This window comes from Silene latifolia, chromosome 2 (assembly GCF_048544455.1).
Source record: "Silene latifolia isolate original U9 population chromosome 2, ASM4854445v1, whole genome shotgun sequence".
Classification (NCBI taxonomy): domain Eukaryota; kingdom Viridiplantae; phylum Streptophyta; class Magnoliopsida; order Caryophyllales; family Caryophyllaceae; genus Silene; species Silene latifolia.
In genome coordinates this window covers 173,270,856-173,293,681 of record NC_133527.1, presented here as the reverse complement: position 1 = coordinate 173,293,681, position 22,826 = coordinate 173,270,856, and the positions used below count along the sequence as shown (strand labels likewise).

Sequence of the window (22,826 nt, the reverse complement as noted above, 5' to 3'; positions counted from 1 at the left end):
GGCGGCGGTGATTAGAATGTTAAAGTGAAGTATAATTGACCGCGATACGATTTAAATTGGTGTAGATGTTAATAAGTTGGTATGGACAATCTCAATATGAAGCAGCTCCATTGCTCGGAATTGGTCTACGATGTCAATGAGTTGGTCAGTTTCTGAGGCTCTATTTTTGAGACGACCACCCATAGTTCATCTGCAACCATGTGGACCATCTATCATGTGTGCTGCACCATTGCCAGACTTTACCCAAGATGACATTAAAACTTGTCCAATTATGCAATCATCAAAGCTCACAAGGTCAGATTCTTTGGGTCACTCACTATACCATTTTATCAGTAAACATAATTTGCACAAAAAACAAAAAAAAAAAAAAAAAAAAAAAAAAAAAAAAAAAAAAAAAAAAAAAAAAAAGAATGGTAGATTTTCAGGGAACTTCACAACTTCTACTGAATTCATTTCCATACGAGTTCGGTAACATCTGTGTATAATATTACTACAATACAAGCATTTGAGAAGAAATCAGCAAAACAGAAGGAAAACTAATTAGCTCATAACTCATAAGCTATCACACCTCTGTTCAGTGTTCTAGTAATTGAATTTCACTAGACAAAACAATGGTGGTATTCACTATATATCTTTAATATTCACTATTAAATAAAATAGAGAAAAACAAAAAAATTGAACTATAAGATTAAAAACTATCACCAAAAACGGAAATCTTCTTTTGTTCCACATCAGTCTTTTTTTTCTCCGGCACAATTATTTATTTTCATGAACCTCAATGAAACTTCATACCTTGTCATTAGGCTCATTGTTGGAGTGTAACAACTTGTCTAGATCTTGATCCTTGACATCGGACAAGGGAGGAGTAAACCGCTCTTTTCCACCGGGCTTGGATGAAGCATTGCCATACCATATCATTCCGAAGATGGCGATGATCATGCCCAGAACGACGTGCCAATTGAGGCCCTCTTTTCCAAAGAATGTAAACCCTAAAATCAATACGAGGATTGTCTTCATGTGACCGAGTACTTGGAAGGTCACGGCCGAGAATCGGCCAATACAGATGAACTGGCTGAGGTTTGTGCCTATCGCGATTGTGCAGGAAAGGATTAAAAAGAACTGCATATCAACAGAATAAATTGATCAGAGGTCAAGAAAAACAAACAAGTTATGTAGGAACATCGAGTCATCCATGAACCACACTAATCTTCAAATTGACAGAATCAAAGCATATCTAGGTCAGTGGACCAGCTAATGGGTCATTGTGGCATACTGGCATGTCATGCCAGGCCCAAAAATTTCAACGCACGTTATAACTTTATGGTGTTGGTAGTTTGGTACCCATGTCTGACTGTCTAATGTCCGAAATGGTTCCGTTAGAAGAAATGAAGTGTCAGCAACATAGCTCTCGAAGATTCAAAAGTTAAACAAGCTATAAGGGTGCAATTTCTAAAAGACGTGCTAGGTTCTAAGATTCATATTTTCATGCTTACAAACTTGTTCACTCACAAAAGAGCATCTTAAACGGTAGCAATTTCGGTGCACTCCATCATAACCAAAAGCTGAAATTTACCGAAGATGTCTTAGTCTAGTGGTTAAGGCGGAGGTATTATGGACAATACGTCCCAGGTTCGAATCCCCCCCTCCCCTTTATTGTAATGCGACTAAGTGCGCGCTTCTTTAGACCAAAAAAAAAAAAAAAAAAAAAAAAAAAAGCTCAAATTTACAATTTAGGATTTGGTCCATCTTAAAATTAATTGGCAATTAAATTAGTACTCCACTATAACATGTTGACTACTGCTAATCTTTCAACATGAGACACCAACTACTCCAACCCCAGGTTTGTCACGTCTATAATTTTCACTTTAATTAGTGATTTATCTAGGCAAAAAAAACTCTACTGAGTGATTTATGGAGGATAAAAATCACTTAAGTTAGTGATTTCTCATATGATAGGGAGAATGACAGGAGTCAGCTGTGAACTTTAAAGTATAAACTTGAGAACTCACCCTAATACATAAACATCACCAGGCACTATCGTAGAACCGTCTTACCTATGACTGGCTATTTAACGATGGCAAGCTTACAAGAAGACGAGCTAGGCTAATGCCAGACACCATCTAGGTATCCAAGAGCTACCTCAATGATTCCAGTGGCAGTGGGTCATGGGTGAGCGGTGAGCCAATTGTGAGTATGACAATCACACAATTACTTAGGTTTTAGTTCATCTACATACACTTACAGGCAACATAAAGTTGCTTTGTATACTAATTTGTCTACCACACAATCCTTAAAGTCTCGCTTGGGATGGGGGTAATTATAACCAGAGTAATAGAGCCTAAATGAACTAAAAAATGGAGGAAAGTGATGGTGGTTGGAGATGGAAATGAGGGAATGAGGGAAGATAGTGTAATAGTCCCTCCATTAAGGGAGTAATAGTTACCCCTTTCCTTCTAAGGAACAGCCTAAATTCAATTCGAACATACGGAACGCCCAACTTTCCATTCCCCCTTTTCCTCTTCCTATCTATAATACAGAAGATCATTTTATCTCTACAATTAAACAATCTAATTATTGTTAGGGACATTACTTTCCACCAACAGCCTTTATTGAAATTTACTTTCTGCTGAACTTATGTTCTTCAAAACCATACAGATCGTAATGGAAAACAAGGCAGAAAAACAGAATTCGATACTTACCAGTGCAACTGAACTGTAATCATAAGCATCGACCCTCTTCTCAGTCAACCAATAATCCATAAAAGGGCCCACAACCAGCAAGGAGGCAGCCTGAACTGGAGCAGTGCGGCCCAAAAGGTTGAACGAACCAATGTTGTACTTGCGTTGTAGGTAATGTACATACTGAAAAGTGCAAGCAAGCCAATTAAAAATATAAAATATAAAAATAAAAATTCAACACTAGATCAATCAGAAGTTTCTAGAACGTACATATTGTTGCAAAGCAGTGCTCCAAACTGCCACAAAAGCGGCAATAAAACCCTTGCCATTGACAGAAACATCGGTGACTGTGCAAACACCAACTCCGAATAGGACTAACAAAATGCTAAGCTTGGTATCTCTGGAGTATCGTACCTTGTCCAATACAACTTCAAGGAAACAAGATACTGGGATCATACTCAGCTTTGCAATCTGAAACACGTGCAAATTTGAGTCAGAGCATTCCTTCGAGAACTACTATGCTGCCACAGTGCCACATTATCATGTTTGTTTGCGAATATTATTTGAGATAGTCTCACATATCAGACCAACCCAAATATTAATGTAGTCTTCATTTACTTATTTGGTTGATGGGTAGGTCTCAATTGTGAAACCGACTCATAAATTTTTGTGCATGCGCTCAGTTGTAGGAAAACTCAACTAACCTGATAAAATCCCACCGAATTCCACATCAAACTCACATTCATTCCAACAATTGAGAAGTTTGCAAATATAACAAACTTGATAATTTCTGAAAATGGCAGTTGTGATGGCTGGATATATCCTAGCCATCGGAACACGATAGTCATCAAAGTGGTTGTGGCAAAATGGAGACCGGTCAACGTTGTAGCTGAAAATATAAAATGAACAATTATTAATTCAGGAATTGAACATGTTACAAGTACAAAACATGACTCAACACTATTACATAAACATCCAGTTACCCAACACATCCAAGTGTCCAACCTAAATTGTTCGAACTCTGCTACTAGAATGTGACATGATAACATGTCCTACCGTCCCAGTGTGATACATAAGTACAATGATTTCCTTTCCCCCAGTTCAATTTCTGCAATTTCTAGTATTTCAAAGAACAATTTGAATAGACAACTCTCAGTTGATGGCTCATACAGGGTATTAGTTGCTGGAATGGGGAAAAAAATATCTAAAAAGCTTTAATGATGGAGTAAAGGATCATAAACTTTCTTGTCAACACCCACTTAAAAATTTTCACAGATTCATACAGCATTCCTCTCGATTTAAATTTTAAGTTTTTATAAAAAAAAATCCGGAATTCGAATTTAAAACCCCTAAGTTTACCTTGACTTTCCATTACATTTTCGTTCTTCCTTTTTGTTTTTCATTTTGCCTTTTTTTATTCGCATTTTGAGGCGTGCGTTCAGCCATGAACGGTTCGAAAGGATGATTCATGTCAGCCGACCCCAAATCATTTTTGGATTAAGGCTCTGATGTTGTTGTTATTCATACAGCATTCCTGAATTACCAAATCAACGCCAAATAACGTACATTTCCTATTACGTTTTCTTTTGTTCCAACAAAAAAACTGTGGGTAAGCTTGTTCGGAGCAGTTTAGCGAATTCCATTCCAAAATTGTAAGATGAGCTTCCATAGATGAAGTTAAGAAGAAAGGACAAGAAAAGCTGTATCTATTCGACAAATTGAGATGATATCTTCTCAAACAATATAAAAAAGAAACGGTAGTGATCTTTAACCTGGAAGGTCTAAGATTAGATAAAAAGAATTCTAAGTCAAGCAAAACTGAGCATATGACATTGTGATAAAATCATTACTTAGGAACTAAAGACACCAGCAGCTCCCAAAGAACAAACAACCACCGAACCTGGGTTCTAGGGAACCAATATGCAATCTAAAAGGTCCAAATTTAGATACGCAATGACATAATGATAAATCACTACCTAATAACTAAAGAACAAAATGACTGAACATCCGATCTTTCATCTTCAGGAATCAATATTATTCAATTTAACGGTCCATAAGTGCATAAAGAAGATTTACAATATGAGCAACAATTTTGCAATAACATTATTAGATACCACTGTCTCATATTTAATATAAAACGAGGAGCAAAATGCGGAAACTAACCAAAAGTAAAGCCATGTGTTTGCATCAAGGCTTTGTTAACGATGATGATCCCAACAGAGGTGACAATGTTAAACCCCCATGCCCCCAAATCGAGTAATTGTTTTCGGTCAGCCTTACTTGGGGAAGACATGGTTAGATGTCGGAAATAGCAGCTTTTCTGTCAGCTGTCTATCTAGATAGAAATAAAAAACCAGATTGACTTCCCCAGAATTTATTAAAATCTTCCTTGCAAAGCCTCCTGCAAAAAATTCTAGTTCCTATTAGATTGGAAGTAAAACAAAACATGAAGCAGACGCTAATATATATAATTGGCATCTGCTCACCACTTGCAGGAAGAAACCGGCAAAAAAAACAAACTGAAACGCGATGAATTATTTTCAATGGTTGACCAGTATTAAAAAATTACAAGCTTTGAACTATAATACTTGTAAAGAAAGCTATTTCTTAAGCCGGAGGACCGGAACAATAACAAGTCTCTAACTCCCAGGCACCTTCCTAGTTCCCACCTTGATCTATAACATTTTAAAATCATTCCCCAATCAAAGTGCCCAATTTTAGATCTTGCATTTCCCTTTCATATTTATTGAAGATACACACCGAATATTAATTTTCATGTACAACATGATTCACAAGTGGTACCATGATTTATACAGATATTTTAATAGACTAACAAACTTCGGACCCAAAACATGTCACCATCAAAAAACAAATTATCTTGGAATCATTAGGCTGGACTCACTTGAAAAACAATTAAACTTAGCCTCCATACTTTTTTTTTACTCGAGTATGGGGGGTGGGGGTTTTACTTCAAATCAATATCCGCTAAAGCCAAAATAGCAAGCGGCATGTCTAATAGCACATTTCATGCTCTTCTACATGAATTAACAAAATTTCACTGGTAAAAACTAAATAGATCACACCATTCAACCTACATTAAGATGTAGGTAACATTACCCCAGTGCCTCAAGGGCTCCCACAAATTGTAGGGTAATGTGGGTCAGATGTACGCAATCTTACTCTTGTGTTAGCAACACAAAGATGTTTCGGAAGGACCCAAGATGAAAATTGCATCAAGAATTACATCAAAAATAGGGTTTGAGAGAGTTCTACATTTACTCAAAACCATACATTGAGCTACTTACAAGCTAATTGAGAGATTACCCATTTACCCAAATCATCATAGCAACAAACATACACCAAAACCCAACAAAAAAACATAAAATTAAACACAGCCCAGAAATTAAAAAGGGAAAAAACACCAGTTACAGCATTAAACATACAATAAACCATCATAAATAACCTTGATTAATGCATTACACTCAATTCAGCAAGCAGAATTAAATCTTGATCAATGTAATTAATTAAAACAGATGAACTAACCTTGATTAATGCATAAAAATGAGATTAAGAAATGAAGAATTGAAGGGGAAAATAAGTAATAAAGAGTGTAAAAGAGTATAAAGGGGTTGGTATAAACGTGCGCAAGAGAACTCGCAGATAATAGTAGCAGGAAAAAATGGGGAGGAATGTCAACTAAACAAGTTGAATTATTTAATTAAAATTTAATGGTTTCGTAATCGCCATTAAAGAGTGAGAGAGAGGCGTAGATTGAACGTGTTCACAGAAATAATGCATTGGTAAAAAGGTTTTTTTTTTTTTTTTTTTTTTTTGTGTGGGTGTAAATTGAAGTTTTTTCTTCAATTTTTTTGTGTTATTTAAAATCTTTCATCAACCCGATATTTGTTGTTATAAATTGACACAAATCTTTATTTAAGAGAGTAATATTTGGCTTAAATTTAAAGCCGTTTAAGTATGGTCAATGAGACAAAAGAGGAGATTAGGGAGTAGTGAGTAGACTTGTTAAATTGACCCGACCCGACATCCACACTCAATGCCTGAACTTGATGTGGACCTGAATTTACTCGACTCAGTATAATTCGGCCTGAATGTTTGTTGTTGTAAACTTATTATTATCAATAAATCAGTTGATGTTGACCCGAAATGACTCACACCCGATATGATCCGGCCTAACTCGACTCCCCTACCCGAAATGACCCGACACAGTTAAACTGTTTGACAGGTCAAGTGGAGAGTAACAAATATTTGTCTTATATATGCAAAGTGGAAGCATATTAGACTCGATTTCATCTTAAGATTGATATATTAAGCAAGACTTATCATAATTCCGAAGTATAAATTATACAGTAAGTGGATTATACATCCGATGTACTACCACTAGTTTATACTTTCTGGGCATTATAATAAAGTTTTTGAGTTTTGTTTTAATAATTATGAGTTTTACTATAAAGTTTATGAGTTCATTTACTAAAACATTAAGCTCAAAAAAATTACAATAAAACTCAAAAACATTACATATAAAACTTACATAAATTTAAGTTTTGATGGAAAAAAATTTAAAATCTAAATTATAAACTTTATTAAGCTCAGAAAATATACACATATGCTCAAAAACAAATAGAGTTTGAGGTAATAAGCTCCGAAAAAATAGAAAAATGCTCAAAAACAAGTAAAATCTGAGGTAATACATCCGATGTATGTTCCTTTTTCTCATAAATTATAGGGAGTAGAGTAATAGATGTGTAGAAATTGATGTGTATTTTTTGTTTTTTTGGTAAAAATAAGGAATGAGATATGACGATGATTGTGGTTAAATAGGGGCTCGGGCAATATGTAGGCTGAATTTACATGATTTTTGTGTCAAAATCATTCATGTTGGTTTGGGATGGTTTAAAGGGACATTGTTTATAATTATAGAAAATATATTGTACATACCTGCTTATTTGCATATCGGATTGGTTGGATTTAATGAGTTGTCTCGTCCCTGAACAAGTTATCTAACCTTAACTCCAAAGGGAATTGGTTGAGTTCAACCTCAAACTATAGAACTAACTTAAAAAAATTGAATGTCGAGTTCAACTTAAACCTCGGCTAAAGCTTTATTTGACTAAGTTTTCGTTCATTTTCTTACTTATTATCAAAACCTATTTGAAAATAAGTATAAATGCAAAATACTTGAATATAATTAAAAACTATAATCGTAAAACTGATTGTTTACGAATAGGGCTATATTTTAACTCGGGGGTGTTTGGTTGGAGCTTTTGAAATGGATTGGAATGGATTCAGGCCATTCCAATGTTTGGTTGGAGCATTTTGGAATGGAGTTAGATACCTGATGGATTCTAACTCCATTCCAACCCCTTGGAATCCCATACCCATCTATCTCCCCAAGTTTCCAACTCCATTCCACCCAACACATTTGATGGGGCATATTCTGCACCGCTGACCAAGTCAACACATTGAGCAAGGTCAAAGATATCCACAGCAAAGTCAACGACTTAGACAGTCTAGCCGATGCAACCCATCGGCCTGTCACCTGGGTCTCGGCCTGGCAACTAGCCAGCCGGGGCACATATCCGCGTACTCATATCCAAGACCCTCGGCCGGCCTGCCGTTGGTCCATCGGCCAAGGGTAGAACGGTCTTTCCACCTGCTAGCCACTTGGCCACTTGGCCACTACGTGACAAAAGGTGAAAGTCTATAAATACTCCTCAACCTTCATTGAGGAACGGATCCATAAATTAACCTAAGAATCACTATTCACCTGGTAATATCTTCCTTATCTCTCTACAATACATATACTTAGGCCAAGCAACAACTTACCTCTCTAAGTTTACTGACTTGGGCGTCGGAGTGAGTACGCTCGGCCAAAGCCGAGCCCTCAGTTTGTTCATCGTTTCAGGAGGCCGCAAGGAGGATTCAAGCAAAGACGTCATTCTACAAGCCACGGGTGGTAACAATACTTGCTCTGGAATTACACCCGGAACAATTGGCGCCGTCTGTGGGAAAAGACACTAGAAGCTAGTCACATTCATTCCCAAACCAAAAAAAAACCCACCCCAAAAGCTAAGAAGATGTCGAAACAACAAGAGGTATTCGTTACTGACGAAACCGAACTACACCAAGATAATACCTTCCAAAATTCTGGAGTTGCGCAGCCCTCCACCGGCGGAGTAATCCAACCGGAATTCGGGATGCCAAATATGCCGGATACACCGCTGCCCGCCGACCAGGTCACCATCATGGGACATGTGGTTGACGCAGCAAAACTGAAGATGCTCCTGGACCTAATTGGGAGTACGCCGGCTCACACTGTCACGCCGACAAGAGCGGCGGAAACCGTCCAGGAGACCAGGGCCCAAAATGTGACCCCAAGAAACTTGAACGAAGCATTAGGAGAAGCTGACCCTGTCAAGACACCGGAGGAGCCCAAAGTGGTCGTGGTAGACCTAAGTCCTTCTCGCACTCGTGAGAAGACAGCGTCGCCGCGGCACAAACGAGGCACACCCCGGAGGAGCGAAAGAAGCCCAACTCGCCAGAGTTGGAGAAGAAGCCCGACTCACCAGAGTCGGAGGAGAAGTCCTTCTCGCTACGAGGAGAGAAGCCGGACTAGGAATGCGAGGAGCCGATCGCCGCGTGTCGTTCGACATGTGGTCAGACAGTCCCTCAGCGCCTACGTCCTAGAAGTCCAGGTGCCAACTAAGCTCAAGTTGTCGCCCATATCATACAAAGGAGATAGTGACCCAACCGACCACGCCGAGGCTTTCGAGTCTTACATGTCGGTATGGGAGCAGCCCGATGAGGTCTGGTGCCGAGTCTTCCCAACAACTTTGCATGGGATGGCTCAAAATTGGTACAAAGGGCTGCCCGACGGCTCGGTATACTGTTACGCCGACCTAAGGGACGCCTTTTTAGCCCAGTACTCTTGCAATAAGAGGAGGGTCGTGGAGACGTCGGATCTCCTAACTATTAAACAGGAGGGGGCGAGTCTCTACGAAGCTATGTGAAGAGGTTCGACGGCAAGGTTCAGCAGATTCGGGAGATTAATCCCGAGCTGGCGGCTTTCGATGAAAGGCCTCCCAAGGGGAGACTTAAAAGACGAGCTCATCAAGTGCGGAGGCCTGGGCCTAGACGCCGCCAGAAAACTGGCCGACCAAGCCATCAAGGTGGAAGACTACCACAAAACCTGGGTAGGCCCCAGCGAGGCCGAGCACTCAGAGAAGAATAACCACCGGGAGGACAACCCGGATGAAGAACGCCTTGACAATAATAGGTCACGGTCTGGCCAGTCTGCCAGGAAACAGAACTCGGCGGGCGCCGGGGGGAGTTCGGCACCGTACTACCGAAAGCAGTACAATAATCACACCCCCCTGGTCGTATCTGTCGCCGAGGTCTTCGCCCTGAGCAAAAACGAAGGTCAAAAGTGGGAAAGGCCCCCTAGGGCGAGGAGTGACGGTGACACGAGCCAGTACTGTGAGTACCACGGCCACACCGGCCACTTAACAAACGACTGCCGGCATTTGAAAAATGTCATTGAAGATCTGATCCGAACGGGGAGTCTCGGCAAATACGTAGCCGGAGGCCAAAAAACAGATGCCGACGGGTCAAATAAGAAATCTGTTTTTGAGCGGGTAGGAGTAGTCAATGTCGTCATCAGGGACAACGAGAACGGTGGGTCCGCTCATGGGCACAAACGGCACCTGAATGAACTATATCAGGCCATCAACATTGTGCCCAACACAGCAACCCCCGCTTCCAACATCCCCGATATGACCATTGGAAAGAAAGACTACGAGGGAGTCATCGCTCCTCACAAATGACCCCACTTGTGGTCCACCTGGACGTAGCCAACCACTTGGTGAAGAGATGCCTGATTGACACGGGCGCCTACACAAACATTATGTACAGAGAATGTTTCCTCGGCCTCGGTCTGAAGGTTGAAGACTTGAGCCCCTACACCAAACCGTTGTACGCTTTTTAGGGGGCCGGCCTGGTACCCCAGGATCAATCAAGCGCCCGTAATGTTCGGCGAGGGAAGTGCGGCCAAGAATGTTATGTCCGAGTTCGTGGTTATTGACGGCTCGTCCGCCTACAACGTCCTCATAGGTCGGGTCACTTTGAGCGAAGCGACGCCGTGATGTCCATCCGGTCCACGACATTAATGTATGTCTCGGACCGGGGGGAAGCGCATAAGCTCGTCTCGAAGAACGAGGAGGATCCCGGCGTATGGGAGGTTTACACTAACGGCCCTTCCACGACGAATAGCTCGAAGGCCGGCATCGTTATTATCAGCCCAAACGGAGACGTGTTTGAGCACGCCTTGAAGCTTACCTCATTGGCCCCAAACAATGAATCCAAGTACGAGGCGGTGATAACCGGAGTTGAGCTAGCTAAAGCCGCCGGGGCGGAGCGTGTCATGGTGAAAACAGATTCACTCTTAGTGACCAACCGGATCGAGGAGAGTACGAGGCTCGGGACTACGGGACGATAAAGTATCTAGAGAGGGTGAGAGCCGGCGCTTCAAAATTAAAATCCTTCCGGATACAAAGACACCCCCGGATCCGGAAACGACCGGACCATCGGCATGGTCGAAGGAGCAGAGACCGAGGAGGTAGAGATTGATCCAGGCCGCACCGTAACTGTCGGTGTCAACCTGGAACCAAAATTCGAGCCGACCTCCTGGACTGCGAGGAAGAATAAAGATGTTTTCGCCTACTCAGCGGCCGAGATGCCGGGCGTGAGCCGGGAGGTGATTGTTCACAAGCTGAACGTACTCTCCACCGCTCGCCCGATCAAGCGAGAGAATGAGGAACTCCTCGGTAGAAGGATGAGGCCATCAAAGCCAAAGTAGATAAATTACTAGCGGCGGGCTTCATCATGTCTTGTACTTATCCTGAGTGGTTAGCCAATGTTGTAATGGTGAAGACGTCATCGGGGGCATGGAGAATGTGTGTAGACTTTACCAACCTTAATAAAGCATGCCCCAAAGATTGTTATCCCTTGCCTCGAATAGATAGTTTAATTGACGCCACGGCAGAGCTACACCATGCTTGAGCTGGGGACGCCTTCTCGGGGTATCACCAGGTATTCATGGCCGAGGAAGACATGCCTAAATGCGCATTTATCACTGCTAACGGCACATACATGTACAAAATAATGCCGTTTGGTTTGAAGAACGCCGGAGCAACGTACACAAGGCTGGTGACAAAGTGTTCCAAAATCAAAAAGGACGAAACATTGAGGCTTACGTCGACGATGCTATTGTAAAAAGCAAGTCTGACAGCGAGCACTTGGCCGATTTACACGAGACATTTTGTTCACTAAGGAAATACAAGATGAAGCTCAACCCAATGAAATGCAACTTCGGTGTCCGGGCAGGTAAATTCCTCGGCGTACTTGTCAGCGCCAGAGGAATTGATGCCAATCCAGACAAAGTCCGAGCAATCTTAGACCTGCCGGAGCCGAGAAATCGAAAAGAGGTCATGATACTGACCGGGAGGATGGCGGCCCTAGCCCGCTTCATCTCTCGGTCCGCCGACAAGAGCACCCCTTTCTTCAAAGTATTGAAGGGGAATAAAGATTTCAGGGGGGAGGAACAGAGCACAACTTTCAGGCAACTGAAAGCTCACCTTCTGACACTGCCAACCCTGTCTAGGCCAATGCTGGGGGAGACGCTATATCTATACATAGCAGTTACCTCGGCCACGGTCGGTCTTAGTGATCGTCGAGAAATAAGACAAGCAAGAAAGACCCAATCTACTTTATCACCATACATTACTACCCGCCGAAAGAAATTACCCGCTGATTGAGAAAGCGGCCTTTGCTGTCGTCATAGCCGCAAGGAAACTGAAACCTTACTTCGACGCACATCCCGTGACGGTCTTAACCGACCAGCCATTGGAGAAGGCATTAGAAAAATTCGAACAATCTGGTAGGCTTATCAAATGGGCGGTAGAACTATCCGGCTTCGGCATTCAATACAAGCCGAGGCCCTCGATAAAGGGACAGGCACTTGCAGACTTCCTGGCCGAATGCACATATCAAGAAGAAGTACATCCCGGTGTATGGGAAGTATTCACCGACGGGTCCTCCACAACGAACAGCTCGGGCGCCGGCATCCTTATCATCAGCCCAAACGGGGACGAGTTTGAGTACGCCTTGAAATTTACCTTCCCGGCCTCAAACAACGAATCCGAATACGAGGCGGTGATAACAGAGTCGAGCTAGCAAGAGCTGCCGGGCGAGCATATCGTGTTGAAGACAGACTCTCTCTTGGTAACTAACCAAATCAGAGGAGAGTATGAGGCTCGAGACGACGGAATGGTAAGATACCTGGAAAGGGTGAAAACAGACACAACAAAATTAAAGTTCTTCAAAATTCAGTGCATCCCCAGGTCCGAGAACAACCGAGCCGACGCTCTCTCAAAACTTGCCAGTTCAACCATCAAGAATATCAGCCGAACCGTGCTAGTGGATATCAGGACCGCTAAAAGCATCACTGACGCACTCTGCACGGTGGGCAACATCGAAGCCGTGACAACATGGATGACTCCGATAATGAAATACAAACTTGCAAATGAGTTGCCGGAGGACCGCAATCTCTCGGCCAAGATAAAGAGGATCGCCGCCAGGTACTTGTTGTTTGAAGAAGAATTATACAGAAGGTCCGTAATAAGACCACTCTTGAAGTGCGTCGGCCCAGCCGACGCAGAGCTAATTTTGACAGAAATTCACGAAGGCATCTGTGGTCATCACATGGGGGCAAGAACGCTGGCCCACAAAGCTCTCCGAGCCGGCTACTTCTGGCCCACCATGCTTGCGGATTCCAAGGCTAAGACCAAGAAGTGCACGAACTGTCAAATGCATGCTCCGGTGATACACGCTCCTTCCCGGGACCTACAACCGGTGCTTAATCCCCTCCCTTTCGCACAGTGGGGGATGGATATGCTAGGGCCATTTCCAACGGCCTCCGGAGGAAGAAAGTTCCTGATCGTCGCCGTTGATTACTTCACCAAATGGGTTGAAGCTGTAGCAGTACCAGCGAAGACCACAGCGGCCGTCAGAAAGGTAATCTGGGAAAATGTTATAACTCGTTTTGGGTTACCCCAAGTCATGGTATTCGACCACGGCCGGGAGTTTTGGAGCGACCTGATAATGAACTGGTTAGAAGAGCTTGGCATCAAGTTTGCATACTCCTCCGTCTGCCACCCACAGAGCAACGGGCAGGCGGAGGCAGCCAATAAAACAATCCTCAACGGTTTGAAAAAGACAGTTGAAGATCTTAAGGGAAGATGGGCCGATGAACTGCCCGGCGTCCTATGGTCCCTTCGGACCACGGAGAAAGAAGCAACGGGATACACTCCCTTCCACTTAGTCTACGGGTCCGAAGCAGTCCTACCAATTGAAGCGACGGTGCCAACATTCAGAACGGCTACTTTTAACCCAGTTGAAAATGAGGAAGGCCTGAAAGCCTCTCTGGACCTGGTCGAGGAAAGCCGAGATACAACACGCCTCAACTTGGCAGTATACCAAAACCGGATGAGAAGAACCTACAACCGAAGATTCCACAAAAGGGACTTAAAAATAGGAGATCTAGTCCTAAGAAAGTCGGCCGCCACCAACAAAGGAAATATTCATGGTAAATTAACGGCCAACTGGGAGGGACCCTACAAAGTAGTTGAAGAGATGAGGCCGGGTACATACCGGCTGACAGACATGGAGGGCGTGCCCTTGATGAGCCACTGGAACACTGACAACCTAAGGAAATACTTTGTATAGCGGCGGAGGTGTCCAAAACTATTGTCGGCACCCCGGCGCGTGTTTATATCTAATGAAGAAACATCCAAGCTTTCCATCAAAGTGTTTATCCCCTCCGTGGCCATATCGAGGTGGGCGCCACGGTTGCCACCAGGCAGTCACCCCAAGAAGAAGAAACGTATACTCAGTGCAGTTGAGACGCAAATCTAGCGATCAATATGCCTACACAGTTACGAACGCTATCGAGCCGTAACCCCGATTACCTCGTCCAAAGCCGAGAGCGACGGGGACACATCGACCGATACGCTAGAAGAAACGTATACTCAGTGCAGTTGAGACGCAAATCTAGCGATCAATATGCCTATACAGTTACGAACGCTATCGAGCCGTAACCCCGATTACCTCGGCCAAAGCCGAGAGCGACGGGGACACATCGACCGATACGCTAGAAGAAACATATACTCAGTGCAGTTGAGACGCAAATCTAGCGATCAATATGCCTACACAGTTACGAACGCTATCGAGCCGTAACCCCGATTGCCTCGGCCAAAGCCGAGAGCGACGGGGACACATCGACCGATACGCTAGAAGAAACGTATACTCAGTGCAGTTGAGACGCAAATATAGCGATCAATATGCCTACACAGTTACGAACGCTGTCGAGCCGCAACCCCGGTTACCTCGGCCAAAGCCGAGAGCGACGGGGATACGTCGGTCGATACGCTAAAGACGTTAAACACAGTTGAGATATGCGTTCGAACTGCCTCGGTCATACCGAAGGTAAAAACGAAGGCACTCAATTAATAACGCAAGAAGACAAGTGAAGGATTGTGATCAAAGCCCCGGCCAAGCCAAAGGCCAATAAGACGAACTTTATTGAAAACAATTACAAGGAGAATACAGACGACGGTCGTCCCCATAGGGATAAGCCTAAACACAACCTACCAAGGGTTTTACTAACAAAACAAAAGAAAAGCAAAAGATTACAAACATGTCACTTGAAGCGCCAAAAGATGGCAGGGAAGAAAGGCTCAATAGTTGGCCCCCGAACAGCTAAAGCTATCCGAGACGCCGGGTGAGTCTGGTAACGACCGCTCGTCTCCCTATGCCTGTTGCTGCCCTCCGTCGGTAGCAGCAGCATCTTCGGTGGCCGGCTTAGGAGAAGGCTCGACATTTTCAAGCACCTTTAGCCTCTCACCCTCCTTCATCTTCGCATCATAGGCCGCCTTGGCCTCAGCTATCTGAGCCGCCTTCGCCGCCTCCGCCTTCTCTGCAGCCGCTGTTTCCGCAGCATCGGCCATCTCGTCCAGAAGATGGTCGAATTTATCCCACGGGAAGGATCCGTCGGGGAAGAGCTTCTTGATTGCCTCCCTGGCCGCTTCCTCGGCCTGGTCTCGGAATTCGGCGCACATTTTAGGGAGAAGCTCAGTTTAAAGCATCTCAATATCTTTCTCCTTTTGAGCAAGGATAGCCTTGTGTGCCTCCGACTGGGCATCGTACAGACCCTTCCACTCTTCCCTCTTGGCAACCACGGCGTCATGAGCGCCCTTATACCTGTCCCGCTCCTCCATCAACTTGGCGGTGGCAGCATCAGCATCCTCAACTTTGGCCCTCTCGGCCACCAGTAGCTTCTCAGCTTCCTCCACACGCTTCTTGGCAGCAAGGAGATCCAGCTTAGCCTTCCCGGCTTCCCCCTTCGCAGCGGAGAGATCAAGCTTAAGCTTTGCGATCAGCGGCCCAGTTTGGGCCATGGCCTTTTCCTGCTCCATGATGTGGGAGCCGGCTAGACGGGTCCACTTCGCCAGCCTCTTATATATTCTCTCACCCTCCGCCACGAGCTCGGTGGGAGGAACCTTCTGGACTGAGGAGTCAACGGTGACATTTCTATCACCCGTCTTCTCAGGCTGCTTCTCCAACCGCCGCTCAGTGAGAACGGCAGCTGCCGACGGCGGATCTACAAAAAATTTACACCGAGCATCCACGTCAACATGCATCGACACATCAGAGAGTCGGTCATCGGGAATGTCCAACAAACCAGCTAAGTCTGAACCGCAAGTTAGATCCGTACCAGTCTGGACCCTCTTAGTCGGAGGGCCGGTTGGGGCAGTCTTCTCCCCGGCAACGGTGGAAGCAGACGGTGGCTCTTTTCTCTTCTTCAGAGGAGAAGGGCCCTTAGCAACGGTCACCACCCCTTCAGCGACATCGATGACCTCCACATGATCCTTCTCGACCACTGGGGTCGAAGAGGGAGTTGGCACTGACGCCGCCGCCAACCTGGACGCTGCCTTCTTTGTTCTCTTCGGCACGCCTCCGAGAACCCGTGCATGGGCCGCCTCCGGATCCAATGCCTTCAGCTGCTTGTCCATCAGTTCGTTGGGAGCCAGTCTGCGATCACGCGCGTCAGCCGTAGGATGCCGTTGAACAACCTTCCCGTCCTTATCAAGCCCTAACCTCTTTAAAGTCCTCTCAGACAGATCCTGGCCAAACCGGTCTGCAAGAAATCAAACAAGAGTTACATAAAGGAAGTAAAACAAAGCTCTAAAACAGGAATATAACAGGCAAAGATGGGCCTCACACCGACCCCACTCACCCTGATTGAGGGCCGGTATGAGGCCGACGTGGCAAAGCAGCTCATCCTGAAGGATAATCTGAGTCGGGGGCAGCCATCCCTTCTCAGCATCAAACAGCTGCATCGCCCGCTTCTCCTCCGCAGTAAGAGGGACCATCGAAGCGTCCATCTTAACCTTACCCCGGGAAATACATTTCTCATATTCTTCCCGGTTCTCACACCGCAAGTAAACAGGGCTCTGGAAGGACCGAGGCAATGGGTAGTCCTCCGGCACTTGGACGTACACCCATCGCCGTTGCCAGTCCTTGCAAGAAGTAAGTTTGGACACGGAGACGTAGTCTGGCTCCGTCTGCACGCTGTACCACCCCACTTTACCGGCGATTGACGGCCGAAGATGTTGAAGGCGGCGGAATAAGTTAACTGTTGGGACCTCCCCCCTAAAGAGACAAAGCTACACAAAGCCAACTATCGTCCTCATGGCCAACGGGTGCAGTTGAGCCACAGCGACGTTCATAGCTTTGATGATGGCCATGACGTGTCTATTCAAAGGAAACCGGAGCCCGTACTCCATGTGCCTGATATATACGCCGACGTGACCCGGGGGAGGGCAACAGACCGCCTGACCCTCTTCAGGGATAACAATTTTGTACCCCTCACCGAAGGAGAAATGGCCTCCGAAAAGAGTCGCACCGGAACAGCTGGCGAATTTATTGGTCCAGACACGGTCAAGACCAGTCCTGCAGGCCTCGCCATGATCCGGGATAAGCGGCCTCTCACCATCAGAAGGAGTCCTCTCATCATCATCAGCATCATCATCTTCATCCTCCCATTCCTCCAAAATTGGTGGATCAACTACGGGAGAAGGAGACCTAGGGCCCCCAGATCTTATCGGAATGGCATCTAGTACACCCTCCTCGTCAAGACGCGACGGGGAACCCCCCGGTGCAGAAGTGCTAGTCCCGGCGTCAGCAGAAGACATGATAGCAATGATTACGTAACAAAATAAGAAGTGAGAAAATTTGTTTGTTTACCTTGAAGAAAAACACTCGCCGGAGTAACAACTCTGAAAATTAGAAGACAAAGAAGCCCTTGAAAGTTTAGAGATGAAAATTTCGGAGAAAATTTTTGGAGAAAATGAAATTGGTGGCCAAATTCACGGAACAACTGCCCAATTTATAGGGAAAAGCCCATGAAGAAGGACCAATCAGGGCACAGCCCATGAAGCGTCAACCAACCAGCGAACAGACACGTGTCGGACATGCAACCACGGGATGTCAATCGTTGCAACAGTTGAACGTCAATCAATGCAACAGTGATCAAGCGTCTTCAACACGCCCCTTCATGTCTCTGCCTATTCATCTTCCTCAGCAAATTCCTAAGTATCTGCTCTCCGCCGGCCACATGGTCAACCAAGTTAGAAAGCACCGGCCAGGGGGCAATCAAAAACAACTGGCACTCTCAACCCTGGTCTCGGCCAGCGTCACCTTCTTTTCCACATCGGATGCCCTTTACACATCCATGTGGAGGGGGGATATGGTACGGCCTAAGCAGAACCAGGCCGAGGTAAAAGAAGCCGATACAGAAAAAGTTAAGCCGATACAGAAAAAGTTTCAGAAATTACTTGCGCAGAATATACGCTCAACATACATCGGAGCCCATACCACGGCATAGACTACGCTGGGGGCAAATTGATGGGCATATTCTGCACCGCTGACCAAGTCAACACATTGAGCAAGGTCAAAGATATCCACAAAGAAAGTCAACGACTTAGATAGTCTAGCCGATGCAACCCATCGGCCTGTCACCTGGGTCTCGGCCTGGCAACTAGCCAGCCGGGGCACATATCCGCGTACTCATATCCAAGACCCTCGGCCGGCCTGCCGTTGGTCCATCGGCCAAGGGTAGAACGGTCTTTCCACCTGCTAGCCACTTGGCCACTTGGCCACTACGTGACAAAAGGTGAAAGTCTATAAATACTCCTCAACCTTCATTGAGGAACGGATCCATAAATTAACCTAAGAATCACTATTCACCTGGTAATATCTTCCTTATCTCTCTACAATACATATACTTAGGCCAAGCAACAACTTACCTCTCTAAGTTTACTGACTTGGGCGTCGGAGTGAGTACGCTCGGCCAAAGCCGAGCCCTCAGTTTGTTCATCGTTTCAGGAGGCCGCAAGGAGGATTCAAGCAAAGACGTCATTCTACAAGCCACGGGTGGTAACAATACTTGCTCTGGAATTACACCTGGAACAACATTATTATTCCCATACCCTGATTGAACCAAACAACTTTAAACAGGTATGGGGTTCTAACTCCATACCCCCTTGGAGTTAGAATCCATTCCATTCCATACCTAATGTTTAAACCAAACGCCCCCTCAATGTTCATCAAACCTCTGCTATTATAGTGAGAAGATAGACACTCTTTACTATTGGGTTAACCCTTTGTTGATTCTAATCCACGCCTTAATAAGTCTTAAATATTGATTAAAACGGAGGATATGACTTGATTTTGATACCACTAAGCATGGTGGTTTTCATCAATCAAATGTTAGTTGCCTAGTTTGGGATCTCAAACAGATTTAATGGGTTGGTTTGTCTCTCCTTATGCAATGATCTGTACTTGTTTTTTTTTTTTTTGGTACATAAGAGGGCAAAGCCCAAAACTAAGGAACTAAACGAGGAGTAGTAACACCCATAATGTCTTCGCGTAGAATAGATCGTAGATCATCAGCGGGATCATCGATATGAATAATAGATGTAGATGACAGAACTCCTTGGTTAGCTAGCCAGTCACTTGCTTTGTTGGCTTCTCGGAAAACATGTAGTAGCTTGACCTTCCACCCGGGTTCGCGAATTAATTCTTTACTCCGATGGACAAGATGACGGAGGCTATTGCTGAGCAACTGATCTTCCAACACCATTTTTACACAAGTAACATTATCCATATGAACGATGAGCTTATCAATATGAAGTTCCTTAGCTCTTTCGAGACCAGCGACTAAAGCAAGCATCTCGGCTCGCATCGACGTGCAAACACCACCCGAGAACATATAAGTCGAAATAAAATTACCTGTTTCATCTCTAAACACCCATCCGCATCCCGCTGGACCCGGATTTCCCTTTGACGCTCCATCAGTGTTTAGTCAACACCACCGGTGCGGAGGTGGGTGCCACCGTATAAAGATCTCGTTTCTAATCGATCCGGGCTTAGGTACGAACAATGAGAATTTATCAAATGCATTCTTTGAAGCTTCAAATTGCTGACGGAGAAGATCAATAGGATGAGTTGGGTTTTCGTTAGGTCGACTAAACGCAATGTTATTCCTCCACCTCCAAATCCACCAACACGTAATCGCAAATTTCATAGACCAATCTTGCAAATCCACGATCAACTTATTAGTAGCATTTAGCGAAACCCGGTCCGAAAAGGATGATAAATAGAAAACAGCAGATGAGTTGGGGATGCCAAGCGAAGACCAAATTTCGCGTGAGGTTGGGCAATAAGGTAGAACATGATCCATGGTCTCAAAGTCTCTGGGCCCGTGTTCTTCGAGCAAAATATTGTAATGGACGATGCGATGTCGATATGTTTAATTACAAAGCAAATATGTCTAATGTGTGGGCGGGTATCTCATCGCAAGCTAGCAATATCATTAAAGGAACTACTTCGGCAGTGGGAAACGGTCAAAGAACTCTTTTCTGGGATCATTCTTGGGTTGAGGCGGGAACCTTATCCGACTCAACTGTGATGCCAATACCAGATAATCTATTAGGAGCGACGGTCAGTGATATGTGGGATGAAGAACACGAGTGGAAATAGGATGTCTTCGCAAACTTCCTGCCACGCGAATGCCTATTAAAGATTGCCTCATACTCACCATCATCAGATCCTATTTTAGTTGATTCTCTCTATTAGAACGATACTTCTCACGGTAAATTTTCTATTAAATCCGCTATGAATATTATTAAAGCTCTCGAGCCTTTTCCAGAAACCAATCAAGTACAGTGGCATGTCATTTGGAAGCTCCCGGTCCAACAAAAAATTAAATTCTTTATTTGGTTAGCGGCACATGGCCGAGCTATGTTCAATGTTAATCGAGTCAGGCGTAATCTTTCGGATGATCCTAGCTGCCCACGATGTCAATGATCAGTACTTGTCATGTGTCATGCCGAGACACCGAGTGATGAAGTTTTTGGCCTAACAATACTTAAATTGACCCGACCCGACACCCACACTCAATACAATGATCAGTACTTGTCATGTCTCTCTTTATTTAAGAGGGTAATATTTGACTTAAATTTAAAGCGGTTTAAGTATGGTCAATGAAACAAAAGAGGAAATTAGGGAGTATGGAGTAGATTTGTTAAATTGACCCGACCCGACACCCACACTCAATGCCTGAACTTGATGCGGACCTAAATTGACTCTAATCACTCTACCTAGTATAATTCGATCTGAATGTTTATTGTTGTAAACTTATTATTATCAATAAATCAGTTGATATTAGTTGACCCGAAATGACTCAAACCCGATATGATCCGGCCTGACTCGACTCAGCCTGAAGTCTGCAGACCCGAAATTAACCCTACCCGAAATGACCCGACATAGTTAAACCGTTTGACAGGTCAAGTGGAGAGTAACAAATATTTGTCTTATATATGCAAAGTGGAAGCATATTAGACTCGATTTCATCTTATGATTGATATATTAAGTAAGACTTATCGTAATTCCGAAGTATAAATTATAGGGAGTAGAGTAATAGATGTGTAGAAATAGATGTATATTTTTTTTTTTTTTGGGTAAAAATAAGGAATGAGAGATGACGATAATTGTGATTAAATAGGGGCTCGGGCAATATGTAGGCTGGATTTACATGATTTTTGTGTCAAAATCATTCAAGTTGGTTTGGGATGGTTTAAAGGGACGTTGTTTATAATTATAGAAAATATATTGTACGTACCTGCTTATTTGCATATCGGATTGGTTGGGTTTAATGAGTTATCTCGTCCCTGAACAAGTTATCTAACCTTAACTTCAAAGGGAATTGGTTGAGTTCAACCTCAAACTATAGAACTAACTTAAAAAAATTGAATGTCGAGTTCAACTTAACCTCGGCTAAAGCTCTATTTGACTAAGTTTTCGTTCTTTTTCTTACGTTATTATCAAAACCTATTTGAAAATAAGTATAAATGCAAAATACTTGAATATAATTAAAAACTATAATCGTAAAACTGATTGTTTACGAACAGGGCTATATTTTAACTCAATGTTAATCAAACCTCTGCTATTATAATGAGAAGATAGACACTCTTTACTATTGGGTTAACTCTTTGTTGATTCTAATCCACGCCTTAATAAGTGTTAAATATTGATTAAAACGGAAGATGTGACTTGATTTTGATACCACTAAGCATGGTGGTTTTCATCAATCAAATGTTAGTTGCCTAGTTTGGGATCTCAAACAGATTTAATGGGTTGGTTTGTCTCTCCTTGTGCAATGATCAGTACTTGTCATGTGTCATGCCGAGACACCGAGTGATGAAGTTTTTGGCCTAACAATACTTATTGATGGCCTATAATTGATCACATATTCGATCTATATATTTCAACATTCACTATAACTACCATGTTCTTATGAAGAATAGGTCATTATCTTTAATAGATAGTTTTACTATACTTGTTCTAAAATCGTTTTCATAAGATTTATTTATGAGTGATAAGTAATAAGATGGAATTTCCTTCCTTGTATAATCGAAAAGATTTTACCCTCCGTTTCACACCAAATCGTGTGTT

At 43.9% G+C, this 22,826-nt stretch overlaps 1 protein-coding gene across 5 annotated transcripts; it reads right to left on the bottom strand.

The window, feature by feature from the left end:
• Positions 1-418: 418 nt before the first annotated feature.
• On the bottom strand, positions 419-6,535 carry LOC141643390 (UDP-rhamnose/UDP-galactose transporter 6-like). 5 transcript variants are annotated; one of them, XM_074452539.1, is made up of 6 exons: positions 6,222-6,535; positions 4,842-5,079; positions 3,383-3,567; positions 2,949-3,149; positions 2,700-2,861; positions 419-1,119 (listed from the first exon to the last, which is right to left on the bottom strand). In XM_074452539.1, exons 2-6 carry the CDS (start codon positions 4,969-4,971, stop codon positions 787-789), a joined length of 1,011 nt encoding a protein of 336 aa, XP_074308640.1. In that variant the 5' UTR covers positions 4,972-5,079; positions 6,222-6,535; the 3' UTR covers positions 419-786. The 5 variants fall into 5 exon arrangements, with proteins under 5 accessions (XP_074308640.1, XP_074308642.1, XP_074308641.1 ...); XM_074452541.1 differs by lacking the exon at positions 6,222-6,535 and adding an exon at positions 5,165-5,469 and having other exon boundaries at positions 4,842-5,091; XM_074452540.1 differs by lacking the exon at positions 6,222-6,535 and adding an exon at positions 5,165-5,469.
• Positions 6,536-22,826: the final 16,291 nt, after the last annotated feature.